The sequence below is a fragment of the Sceloporus undulatus genome, chromosome 1, assembly GCF_019175285.1.
Source record: "Sceloporus undulatus isolate JIND9_A2432 ecotype Alabama chromosome 1, SceUnd_v1.1, whole genome shotgun sequence".
Taxonomy (NCBI): Eukaryota; Metazoa; Chordata; class Lepidosauria; order Squamata; family Phrynosomatidae; genus Sceloporus; species Sceloporus undulatus.
The window spans coordinates 254,035,605-254,049,192 of NC_056522.1; the positions used below are offsets into that span (position 1 = coordinate 254,035,605).

Sequence of the window (13,588 nt, forward strand, 5' to 3'; positions counted from 1 at the left end):
AAAAATAAAGAACCCGGAAGGACTGCAGAGGGACGCTGCACAGTTTGCCGGCTGTGGCGTCCATCCGCAGTTAAAATGGGCTACTCCAGTCTGCCGTTTCAGGGCTGTCTGTACTGCCCTTGAGTTTTTGAGGGGAGATTTTTGGGAGAAAGAACACTAGCAGTATCAAGGGTTGTTGGATGAGTCAGCTGTGTATCATAAGTTGAGTGGGTTAGGGTATGCTTTACCTTTGTTGCGTGTTTTGTCCTGGTCTGACAGGTGCTCAGTGCGAGTTTTGGTGACAAGCTCCACATTGCTGGCACTGTAAACCTGCAAGCATAAAGGCCATTGATATCACCTCATCCCACGCAATACAAGCCTCACTTTCTGGAAACAGTGCTACACCTTGACACATGGAATTCTAATACTCATGCTGGGCAATCTGGCATCAAGCGACAGAAAAGTTGTACCTTGGCTTCATAGCCACTGATAGTTTCCATTTTCTCTGAGCGCCAGCCCCAGATGCCAGACTTGTTCCTGCAGGGGGAAAAAAATCTTTTAATTTGACAATGAGGGAACAGTTTGGTTCTAGGATTCTCACCTGGGACACTCTTATGGGCTGGAGGCCACCCCAAATACCCTATTCTTCTTCAAATTTCCACCATCTAAGTAATCAGTTCCCATAACACTGTAAAGGGGGCAGCAATTTTGCAGTAGTTAATCTGAAATCCTAGTTCTGGTTAGATACAGGGGAGAAGAGATGGGATTCTCACTCTTCAGTACTGCAGAAAAGCAGCCCCTTCTACTCTATTGACACTAGGGAAACAACCAGTAGTGGTGCCAGGGACTTGCAAATCAGCTGGTGAACTGACTGAGAAGGTCATATTTGTCCCAAAGGCAAAACAAGACCAAGTCAAGCATGATTGAGATAATGGTTCAGATATATTGTAAGATGCTTTCTCTTCTTCTAGGCTAACAACATAAATTTATTCAAATATCACCTTTACTTCCTTCCCTCCTCATATTAGGAAGCAGCAAGTGGGAATCTATGGTCCAAATCTTATCCTCTGAGGGGAGAGATGTTTGGCCTCTCAAATACCAAGCAGAAGACAAAACAGGAGAGAGATGTGGCATTTATGATACAAAGGTTTCAAGCTACTTTAGGAGCTGGAACTTGTCACTACTCGTCCTCTTGCAAAAACAGTTGTTTCTTGAAGGTCCCAAAAGACTCCCCACCCACCAGCAAATTTATTTGTCTCTGCTTTGGCCCTCTAGGCCTCATCCTATTATTATGTGCTATACAAATAAAAAGAAACTCATAGGACAAGACTAAGGCGGGGTACAGACCGCCGCCGGTAGGTCCGCGGGGGAGCCGGAGCCTTCAGACGGCGCGGCTCCCGCGTGGACCGAAAAAGAAGCTCCAAAATGGAGCTTCTTTTAGAGTCGCATTTGTGACGTAGCGAGGCGCCAGGGGCGCACTTGCTACGTCATAAAGGCTGCGACACATACGGACGCTCAGCGTCCGATACGTAAAGATGGCGGCGCCCGTATGAACAGGGCTCCGCCATCTTGTACGTATTCAATACGTACTAGGGTTAGGGGGTGTGTGGAAGCACCGCCCCTTCCTAACCCTAGTACGTATTGTATAAGTACTATTTGGCGGTCTGTAACCCGCCTTTGTGCCTCATTAGTTCTTAAAGTGGCCAATCAGGCCCTAAGGAAAGCCCACATGCAGGACAGAAGGGCAATACTTTCTCCTGCTCATGTGCCCCAGCAGATGGTCTTCAAAGGCATACTACCTTGGATAACTGGAAGGAGTACTGACTTATTGCAGCTAATAGCCACTGACAGTACCAATACCAGCACATGCTCCATACATTTCCAGGACCTACCCATCCCCTTGCTAAAGCTCACCGCTCAAAGGCAATGTTCTTGGTATCCAGGTGGGTGGAGACAATGGGAGAAGTGAGCCGACTGGCCACGTGCTCCTCAGACGGCTGCATGGCAGCCAGCATCAGCTCAGGCTCGTGCAAGGCTAGTGACAGAGTCTCTGTGTACACAACCTGCTTGTCGTGATCGACCTCCATCACCACTGCATTCTCATCTGGCCAAGAGAGAAGGGAGGAAAAATGACATGGAAGGATCCAGTCAGCTTCCAAGGTGTAAGTCTCATGAACCACAAACCCCAGGCACCACACAAGGGAGATGCTTACCTTCGCCTTTAAAGATGTAGCTTCGCCGGCCCCGCTGCCAGATCATGTGCTCAAAGCCCAGTAAAGTTGTGTCCACTCGCAGGTTTTCCCCACGCTTCCACACACGGTACACATCACTTGGACATATCTTGGAGACCAGGGGCACTGAACAGGGAGAAAGTAAGCAGAGAGTTTAGGAATACTAGTCAGAATAATTTGCCACCCCACCCTCTTTCTAAGGGGCGGTTAGACACTGTTAAACATTCCCAAAGATATGCAGTGAGTTTTATGGTCACGAAAAACTCCTTCCCCACCCATCTGGAATTCTCTTGTTCTTCTGGATCAGAGAGGGGAATATGTGGTCCTCTCAGTCAGGAGTGAGTATTTGTGGCCCTCCCAATATGTCTGGATTTCAACTCTCATAGTTCTTCAGCAGTGGTTCTGCTAACTAGAACTGCTGGGGTTTATAAGCCAAAAAATGTGGATGGTCACAGTTGTCCAGCCTTGCTATATATGCTGCTAGTCACAACTCATAACAGCTATCTTTCACAAGCACTTCTTCCTTATTCCTGGAAGGTGAAATTCCAGACACCAACTTACTTACCCCAGCTAGTAAACTCCCACTTCATCTCCACATAGAAATCAGGAGCCTAGGCAGATAGAAAACCAGAGGTAAGGGGACTGATCAGCACATATGAGAGAAGTGACAAGCAAAGGCAGTCTCTGCTCTTTTTGGGGAGCATATTTTGCTATGCAGCCATACTACTATCAGTCATATTTTGCCAATCAGTTCAACGTTTGGTTAGATTTAGCTGTTGGTAGAAAACAAATACCCTAAAGGCACCACATCTTGTCTGATCTTTGAGACTTAGCAGAGTCAATCCTGGTTAGTACTTGGATGGAAGACTGCCAATGAATACCAGATACTGTTTCAGAGGAAGGAACTGGCAAAATCACCTCTGAGTACAAGTAACTATTCCTTCAAAGACATCACCCTCTCAACTTCAAATAATAATATTGAGGGGGGGGGCAACAGTCTTTGCACTGGAAAAACAAAGAAATAGTTAAACTGCAATTGTTCTGTGCCCACACTTAGCATAGAAGGAGCTCTGTGGGAGAAGAATCTAGTGGGGTGTGTGGGTTTTAATGCAAATCCAACCAGAGCTTTAGGGAAACATGAAGGAAATTCCAACACCACTGGCAATGGTGCTCTCTGTCTCACTCAACCTTCGGTAGGTTTCTGAGTAATGTCCTGAGTGGGTGTCCCTGTGATAAAATCTATTGTCACTGGAATATTGGAAAACACTCAGGGTCTGAAATCACAGTACATACTTTGCGGAGTTTGTTGAGCAATTCTGGGATGCCAGCTAGGCGCTGTGTGGCACGCTGGTAATCACGATACTGGAGTACCAGTTGCACCATCTCTGGATCCCCTGTGCTTACGGCCTCCTGCAGGACTATAAAAGGCAAGGACAGAGACACAGGTGAATGGTCAACACAGGACTTCCTGTATCCATTCCCTATCCCCGCCCGTGTCCCTGCCCAGCCTCAAAACCCAAACAAGTTTCTCTTTCATCTTGCCTGCCAGCCACTAGCAGCCAAAATAACCTGACGGTTTACCAAAAGGCACATTTCTGACTTCCAAAGGTATAATGATCATGGTAGCTCAGACTAAATGCCACCCTCTCTAGATCACTCTCATTGCTGGGAGAGAGAGAGAGAGAGAGAGAATGCCTCCACCCCACAGAAGCCTCTGGGACATACAATTGCCAATTTAAATGCTATTTTGGGGGAGGAGGTTTCCAAGTGTTTAGCAGCTGGTCACTTCCTGTTTCAAAAAAAAGTTATCTGGTTGTAAAAATACAGAGGGGAACAAAATAGTCTGCAAATAACCAATCATGACCCCACCACGGGGATGTCTGGGTGAATTAGACATTACTTTCAATGTCAGGGGAGGGGGCATGTGGGTTTTGGGGTGATGTGCATATGGCCCACCAAGGCTTAATAAGTGCAAAAATGGCTTCTGGACCTAGTGAAGTGGCCCACCCTTGTGCTAGCTGGTTCATGATTCCTGGTGGCAGCCGATCTCTGGGGACCTAAACCAGAAAGAGCAAGATAAATATCCCCAATAAAAGTGCAAGAAAGAGGGAAACACACAGAACTGCTATCCTGAAAGGAGACCAACTATTATGGTAATGGAACAACCAAGAACTAAACCTCAACTTTTACTACATCCTCCTCACAACGACAGTCTGATGTCTCAAATCCTTCATTTCTCAACAACATGGCCTTCCTGCTCAATTTCCAAAATAAACTTTTCCACCTTGCCTTCTCTCCTCACTTACTAAAGGTATAAGGAGCTGTTTTATCCTGAATAAGAACTATTCTTGAGCCCATGTCATCTGACAGGAAACTGCTTCCAAGGTCTCAAGGAATGGTCTTTGTTTCCAAGCAGTGCACCCTGATGTCCTTTGCATGGAATGTCCAGGGACTGTACAAGCAATACATGCCCTGGGCCAACAAACCTCCATACCTGTCCAACCGCTGGCATTCTCCTGGCCCACGGCAGCATTGTGTCGCAAGAGCACTCGAGCAGATTCCAAGTTCCCAAGGGACACGGCCAGCTCCAGGGGTGTTCGGCCACGTGGGTCCAACATCTCAATATCATGCTGTAAGAGAAACACTGGTTTAATGATCTTACATGGATAATCCTTGGCAGATGTAGGGATGGGACTAAAATTTGAACTAAGGTTCAACCCTGGAAACTGTACTCAGCCTTGGTGAATTGCGATATGAATGCCCTTGCAGTAATCTTGCATGTTATCTGCACTGGTCACCAGATACTTCTGCTTCTTGTTCTGCAAGGATATCAAGCTTTGCGAATAGAATTCACATATCCCTCAGGCTTATCCAACCCAAGGAAGTACAACATATCCACATTCATTGGCTAAGGAATGAGGCAGTCTCATTGCTTAATTTACTAATGTTAGTACATATCAATAGTGGGATATCCAGAATGTATTTTAAAAACTTCTACTCATGTGGGGCTTTAGCTGTCTGATGGAAGAACCTCTCCTCCATAGCCAACACTGCTTTATTTCTTAGTGATATCTGAGGTGACCATCTACATCAGTAGCTCTTGATAATGGAAATGGATGGAACAAGCACTGCCATGTGGTAAAATTTATCTGGTTTATTCTTAAATGTAGAGTGGTGCAAAATGGGATTATCCAGATGTTGCTGAACTATTATTCCCAGCTCTCCTCACCTCTGGCCAAACTGGCTAGGGTTGATGAGATCTGAAGTAGATCCAACATCACCTAGAGGGCCACATGATTCCCACCCTAATCTAAATGAAAAATATGTAAGAGAAGACAATAAACATGTTTTTGACGGGTGGAAATATAAAATAACCTAGAGGATGCCTTGCAGTGATATCACAGGTATCTTCTCTATCCTGATGGGAGTGGAATTGCTACAAAAACTGCAGCCAAGAATCATGGTTTTCAAGAAACCAGTTAGTGGTTTCACTGCTAATTACCAGCAATTTGCCAACAACGCAAGTGAATATTGGGAAGACGTTATAGGAACTGGGAGTTGTAAGGGCCATTGAGTCCTTCCACTCCAACCTGTTGCTCAATGAAGGATGTGCAATGAAAGAGGCAATTGTATCATCCCAAAGGCCAACCAGCCACCGATACTGTGGCTGTTTAAATAGTTCTTGAGACAATTTGCTTCACAGATTCTACTATTAAGAAATTTCTTCTAATGTTTAGCCAAAAATGTACTTAACTGTAATTTCCACCTATTCATTCTAGACTCACTCTCTGAAGCAACAGAGAACAAGTCTGCTGTATTCTGTATGTTGTTTTAGAGATTTTAAGATCACTATGATGTCTCCCCTTAATTATCTCTTCCAGGCTAGTATTACCAGTTCTTTCAACCTGGTTTGGGCTATGTCTGGTTGGTTCTGCCACAGTTTCAGACTCTGCCTAACCTTGCTTCCTATACCTTCCATTAGCTGAGATTATTTCTTTACGTGTCAACTAACTAGGAATAACAAGAAACACTATGATCATAGACACAGTACCAATCCCTCTATTACCAAATTAGCCATATATTTAGGACTTGGGACATGTTGGAAGCAGTTGGCCAGCTGGACCAATAGAGACAATGTGATTTGTCCAAGACTACAAACCAAGTTCAAGCAGGTGGAGAAGTTGGAGCTCCAAGCCCCAAACTGCTACCTTTGAACTTACACTCACTACTGCAACATCTGCATTACAGAAGACAAACTAATGAGGCTAAAAGAGATATGTGACTTCCCCAAGACCACAGTCTGATTCACCAGCATTTAAAAAATTATTTTTGGACTACAAATCCTAATGTCTAATGTCCAAAAAAGTAACTTTCTAAGATTTCCTGTGTACAAGGCAAAGTGTCCCAAACCCTCATAAAATCATTCTTATCTTTCTAAAATGAACCACTCTGTCCTGACCCAATATTTGCTAAAGTACCATGGCCTACCATAGTTGTTGGGATTAATAATAATAATAATAATAATAATAATAATAATTATTATTATTATTATTATTATTATTTATATACCGCTATTCCATAGATCATAGCGGTTCACAACAATAATAAAACCAGTTAAAAACAACAATGTACAACAACAATCACAGTAAAACGTAACATCAACATTTATACAAAAGGCTAAAAGGTGGAATACATCACAATTTCAGGGAAGAAGAATGACAACAAGGTTCATGGGGGGAAAGCCTGACGGAATAGATAAGTCTTCAAGTTTTTCTTGAATACATCAAGGGAACTGGACATGCGGAGCTCATTGGGGAGAGAGTTCCAGAGTTGAGGGGCTGAAACAGAATATGCCCTCCATGCAGCAGCATAACAAACATCTGGAACTGTTAGGAGATGTTTCTCTCCCCACCTAAGAGTGCGGGGCGGATTATATGGGGAGAGGCGGTCCTCCAAGTACCCTGGGCCCAAGCCATTTAGGGCTCTATAGGTAATAACCAACAGGCTCCTGTGCAGGAGATTGTTCTTAATGTCTTGCCATCCCAAGCCCACATTTTGGAAGACAAAAGGAAAACTAATTTATACTGCCTTCTAAACCAATGCTGTACATATTACTTCTTCACACAAATCATGGTGTAGTAGTTTGCGCATTGGACTGCAACTCTAGAGACCAAGGTTTGATTTCCCACTTGGCCATGAAACCCACTTGGTGACCTTGGGCAAGCCTCACTATCTCAGCCTCAGGGGAAGCAATGGCAAAACTACTCTGAACAAATCTTGCCAACAAAACCCCTTGATGCCTTAGGATAGACATAAGTTGGAAAGGACTTGAAAAAACAACAACATACAGTGGTGATGGCTATTCAGTTAGATAACTTAGAAAAAAGGATAGCTAAGCAACATACAGTGCTCAATCTCAGAGTATCAGCTGCTAGGGACAAACAACAGGAAAAAGTCATTACCTTAACACCATTCTTGTAAACTCCCAGAGGCATCAGACAGGTCAGACGCCTACTCAAATTCCTTTCCTTTCAAGAACATCTAAAAATTATATCTCCTAAAACTTCATTCCCCACACGTTCCCCAACTAATTTCCCCATTTGCCTCCTTCAGAAAAGTTCCCTATCTTCCAAGTTACCATTAGCTTTTCCCCAAGGCCTTCTTCAGTTCATGCCACTTGATCTCTCTCTCTCTCTCTTTCAGTTGCCAAGCAGACATCACCCCTCCATTTTTCTCCCACACCCAGTACCCCTCTACTCCTGCCTCCACCTCCACGTGGGAGAACAGTAGCCAGCTCCCAGTAAGGTCCCAGTTTCCACCACTGTCTCCACCACTCACCCCTCCACCACTTTCTCCTAGCACAGGAGCCTGTCCAGTACTCAGTACAAGATGTACAAGAGCCCACACAACTTACTAGTTAACAGAGAGAGATTGTGCCATGCCTTTGCATTCGGATCTTTAAAGAATATTCTGGCTACCCCCTCCCCAAATGGCACCTAGACATGCACTAAGTAAGAACCCATTGGGGTGTGTGTGTGTGTGTGTGCAGAGGATGGATGGAGAGGTAGGAAAAGGAAGGCCTCAGCAGTAAATGCATATGCTCTCAGCCAATAGCAAACGTCCTCTGAACAAATTTTGTCAAGAAAACCCCATGATGCCTTAGGATCGCTATAAGTTGGAAAGGACTTGAAAGCACACAACAAAGTGGCAAAGGATGCTATGGGTCAGTATCATAGCAGGGGCAAATGAGTGTGTGCCCATGGCATGGCCTATCCTCGGATACCCACATCTGATTTGGGCATGCTGGAGAGTGAAAGATGAAAGGAGTCTCAAAAGAGGAGGACTACTCTTTGCTTTGACATTAAATAAGGACAGGTTGCTCACCTGTAACAGTATTTCTTCGAGTGGTCATTGCGAATACATACAAATGGGTTTCACTGCGCCTGCGCAGTGCTGCTCGGAACCTACTGGAATCACTGGGCAAAGTTAACTTTGCAACATATAGAAACTTTTTGGCGGTAACTCCGCCCACCCGTTATAAGGCCCCTGCCTTCCTGCTCTTTTCCCCAGTTCCGCAATTTTTCCGCCAAGCAGGCGATGGAAGAGCCAATAAGAGCAGGACACTGAGGGGATGGACGGGTGGGATTTGTATGTATTCACAGATGACCACTCAAAGAAATACTGTTACAAGTGAGCAACCTGTCCTTCTTCTTCGTGGTCTCTGCGAATCATACAAATGGGTTTAGACTGACGAGCTTAGGTATACGGCAGAGGGAGTGTCCAGAAACCAAAGCTATGGTAAACCAAGGGTATATTTATTGTAATAATAAACACCTTGAACCATAAAAAGAGTCAGTCTTTTTGTTCATGTACAAACTCAACACAGCAATAACATTGCAAAACCTGAGAGGGGAACAAGGGGTCGTGCAAGACCAGTCCCATAGAATTTGTGCAAACCAACATTCAACAGAATGTAAACAGTAGCATTATGTACATAAACTCTGAAACACAAATCATCAGTAGTGCAATCAATGCAACCCTGAAACCAACACAGCCCTCCCGAAAGCTGCGTCTCGGATGGCTCTGGTGTCCAACCTATAATGCTTAATAAAAGTCAGAGGTTGGGACCAGACAGCAGCCTTGCAAACATCCTCTAAGGGAATCCCCGACAGGAATGCAGAGGATGTTGACATTGCCCTCATAGAATGGGACCAAACCCTGCCAGGGAGAGGTTTGCCCAACAGTTCGTAGCAGAGGTGGATGGTACCAGCCACCCATTTGGAAAACCTCTGCGCAGACACAGGCAACCCTTTCTTCGGTTCCGAGTAGCATTGGAAAAGTCTCTCAGACCGATACCCACATCTGGTTTGGGCATGCTGGAGAGTAAAAGATGAAAGGAGTCTCAAAAGAGGAGGACTACTCTTTGCTTTGACATTAAATAAATAAATAATTTCCACTGTCAAGTTGGGTGAGGAAGCATATCTTATGAGGAGAGACTTAGGGAGCATGTGTGTTTAGCCTCAAGTAGAGATGGTTAAGAGATGATATGATAGCTGTGGAATACCATCTTGAGGGGGAGAGAGGCCTTGCAATTTTTTGTATTGTTTTGCAATTTTACTGTACACCGCTATGATCATTTCGGAATAGCGGTCTATAAATAAAAATTATTATTATTATTATACTGTGTTCATTTCTGGGCACGACAATTCAAAAAGGATGTTGAGAAGCTGGAGCGGGTCCAAAGGAGAGCCACCAAATTGGTGAAGGCTCTGGAAACCATGACCTATGAGGAGAGCTGGGTATGTTTAGCCTTGAGAAGAAATGGTTAAGAGGCAATATGATAGCTGTGGAATACTGTGTTTAGTCTGGAAAAGAGAAGGTTAAGAGGTGATATGATAGCCTTGTTTAAATATTTGAAGCGATGTCATGTTGAGGATGGAACAAGCTTGTTTTCTGCCGCTCCAGAGAACAGGACCTGGAAGAATGGATGCAAGCTACAGGAAAAGAGATTCCACCGAAACATTAGAAGGAACTATGATTCTATGACAGTAAGGGCTGTTTGACAGTGGAACACTGGCGGGATACAGACCGCCCCTTTCCCCACCGGATCGGGGCCTGAGCAGCCACAACAGCAGTCCTGGAGGTCCCGATCCGCTGCTTTTCCAGGCCTCAGGGAAGTGGCAAAATGCTGCTTCCCCAACCTGGAAAGGGGTGTCCTTGGGGCTTCATGCCCCAGGACACCCCAGGGAGCTGCTGCAGGGAGAGAAAGGGGCCACTTGGCCCCTTTCCCCTGGCTTCCTTCCCACAGCCGTTTTGTGGCTGCGGGAATGAGGTGCTCCCCAGGAAGGAGCTCCATTTTGGAGCTCCTTCTGGCGCTGCGAAGAGAGTGCCCTATGTGCCCTGTAGCGGTGCAAGCATGTCACAGCCGCGCTGCGCCATTTGGATGGACGCGGCCGTCACGTAGGTGCTAGGGTTAGGGAGCGTCTGTAAAGGATGCTCCGAGGCAACCCTAGCACGTACTCGGTGCGTGCTAAAAGGCCTGTCTAGAGAGGGCCACTCTTCCTCGGAGTGTAGTGGAGTCTCCTTCTTTGGTGGTCTTTAAACAGAGGCTGGATGGTCATCTGTCACAGGGTGTGCTTTGATTGTGATTTGGGGGTCTCTTCCAACTCTCTAAGGATGACCAGCTCATCCCCTGACTCAGAGTACGCATCTCATGAGAAACAGGTGGCTTAGCTATACAAGGGCCGGTTGAGGTGGGGATGGTAAAAGAAGAAGAGGAGTCAAAGAGGTGCAGGAGGAATACTATGGAAATAACGAACAAACCATAAGGTTGTGAGTTCAATCCCAGCCAGGGGCTCTGGGTTGACTCAGCCTGGCATCCTTCTGAGGCTGCTGAAATGAGTACCCAGCTTGTTGGGGGCAATTAGCTTACAGCTGTAAACCACTTAGAGACTGTTTAGTGTGGTATGAAGTGGTATATTTATTTATTTAGAGTGTTTATAGCCTGCTCTTCAGCCAAAAAGGCTCTCATATTGCCATTGCTATGGGTGGGAGCGGGGGCAGAAGGAGGGTGCCACCCCAAAGATGGGGCCAAGAGAGGAGGCCTCCCTCTGTCAGCATGGGCCTGGGGGGGGGGGGGGCGCCTCCAGATCCGAGGCCTGGCTCTGGGAGGCCAGGCAAGGGAGGCAGTGGGGCCCCAGTGGGTCTGGGGGGGCCTCCCTGCCCTCTGGCTCACCTGTCCCTTCCGGAGCTCGCTGTCCAGCGCCTGGTGCCGGTTGTGCCAGACGAGCAGGTGGAGGGGGAAGGCGTCGGAGGCGGCGGGGGAGGCGTCGGTGCGCTCCATCCCGTCACCATGTCCTCCCGCCCGGACGGGGCCCTCCTCCTCCTGCGCCGCTGCTCAGGAAAGCCCGAGGCTCCCGTCCTGCTCGCCTCGGCGCTAGGCCTCAAGGAGGAGGAGGAGGAGGCGGCGGGCGGCGCTCCTGTCGGGAGGAAAGAGGGCGCCCACGGCCTGGAAGGGCTTCTCCCTGGGCCGGGCCAGAGCCACAGCCACAGCCGGGAAGAGGAGGAGGAGGAGGAGGAGGAGAAGGGGCGGGCCTGAGAAGAGGAGGAGGAGAGAGCCTGGATGGGCCTCCTCCTCGGCAGCACCCGGAGGGGGCCCCTGGCTGGGAGGAGGAGAAGTGGGCAGCCCTTCCCTGCCTCCGCCTCCTTCCTCCCGGACCCTGCTGGCCTTCCTTCGGAGGGAGCCTAGTCCAAAGAGGGCCGCAAAATGGAGGGCGTTCTAGGGAAAGGGAGGAGGAGGACCCATAGAAATGGCTCAGGGAAAGCTACAGAAGCCCTCTCCGCAGGAATGGCGGCCCGGGCTTCTCAGTCAGGCTCCGAATAGAGGGCTTCAAGAAAAAATGGAAGATAAGAAAAACAGGACACGACGAATGGAAGCTGAAAACACTCACAGAAATGCAAACTCATGCTTCTTACTCAGGCTCCAAATAGAGGACGTTCAAGAAAATATGGAGGACGTGATTAAATGAAAAAACACGCGTAGAAGTGTAAATTCATGCTTCTTAGGCTCAAAAATGGGAGGACATTCAAGAAAATATGGAGGACATGACACAGTAAAAGCTAAAAAGCACTCAGAAATGTCAGCCCATGCTTCTGGGTCATGCTCCAAATGGAGAACATTCAAGAAAAACAAGGCATTACCAAATAAATGCTAAAAACACTCATATAAACATAAATCCATGCTTGTTAGTCATGGTCCAGATGGAGGATATTCAAGAAAAATGCTGGCCATTACCAAATAAAAGCTAAAAACACTCAGAAATGTAAAGTCATGCCACTCAGTGAATTCCTCCTGGCCAGAAGGCTGAAGTGTGGAACATGTCCTGGAAAAGGAGGACTCCTGGTCACCCTGCCCATGGTGGGTTTCCATGCCTGAGCCAGGATTCGAACCCTTGTCTCCAGAGACTTGTCCATTGCTTGAACCATGATACCACCCTGGCTCTCACCTACTTGGGAGTAAACACTTTAGTCACTGGGACTTGCTCTAAACCTAGTGAAGGTCTGGCCAATTGCTTGTTGCTGGCGGGCCTTGTAGCCTGAGGAGACCTCAACCTCCATTGTTTTGGAAGCGAGGGAACCTCTCCCAGGTGTCCTCGCCACAAAGGAGGATGTGGCACCATAAAATGGAGGACATTCCAAAGTAAAAGCTAAAAACACTGATATAAATGTAAATTCAGGCTTCTTAGCCATGCTCCAAATGGATAACATTGTGGAATTCCTCCTGCACAGAAGGCTGAAATGTAGGATAGGAAATCCTGGGAAAGGAGAACACCTGGCCTCCAAGACATTCTTTTGGTCACTGGTCTCAAGAAGCTTTCAGCCTCAGGGAAGGGCCATGGCAAACCTCCTCTGAAGAAATCTTGCCTAGAAAACCCCATGATAGGTTCACCTTAGGGTCGCCATAAGTCCAAACAACTTTGACTCCTAGGTCAGCCATGGAAACCCAGTGGGTGACTTTGGGCAAATCATACTCTCTCAGCCTCAGGGCAAGGCAATGGCAACCCCCATTCAAAGAAACTTGCCAAGGAAATCCTGTGATAGGTTTGCCTTAGGGTCACATAAGTTGGAAATGACATGAAGGCACACAACAACCACCCAAGAAGTGGGAGCCAGGCTCCCTTCACTTTTTCTTAGGGAATTCAGGCTTGAGCCTTTATGGCTCCCTCAGAGAAAGATGGATTTTTCACTATTGCCAGGGAGGGTCCTGGTTTCTTGCTGGTGATGAATGGAAGTCTGGAGTTTTCCCTTAAGCATTGGTTTAGCCCCCAAAGTTGTTTGTCAGGGCAGGCTCAACTGGAGCATACAGATCAGTCAAGGCA

General features: G+C 46.9%; 1 protein-coding gene across 1 annotated transcript in view; it reads right to left on the reverse strand.

Moving 5' to 3' along the window:
• ANKRD13D (ankyrin repeat domain 13D) overlaps positions 1 to 11,780 on the reverse strand; it is a 31,021-nt gene extending 19,241 nt beyond the window's left edge. The window contains exons 1-8 of the mRNA XM_042470317.1: positions 11,446 to 11,780; positions 4,705 to 4,840; positions 3,504 to 3,628; positions 2,776 to 2,821; positions 2,193 to 2,336; positions 1,894 to 2,083; positions 450 to 516; positions 228 to 309 (exon numbers count right to left, since the gene is read on the reverse strand). Coding sequence (XP_042326251.1) covers positions 228 to 309; positions 450 to 516; positions 1,894 to 2,083; positions 2,193 to 2,336; positions 2,776 to 2,821; positions 3,504 to 3,628; positions 4,705 to 4,840; positions 11,446 to 11,553 — 898 coding nt within the window. The 5' untranslated portion in view covers positions 11,554 to 11,780. The remainder of the gene's footprint in view (positions 1 to 227; positions 310 to 449; positions 517 to 1,893; positions 2,084 to 2,192; positions 2,337 to 2,775; positions 2,822 to 3,503; positions 3,629 to 4,704; positions 4,841 to 11,445) is intronic.
• Between the last annotated feature and the right edge of the window lie 1,808 nt (positions 11,781 to 13,588).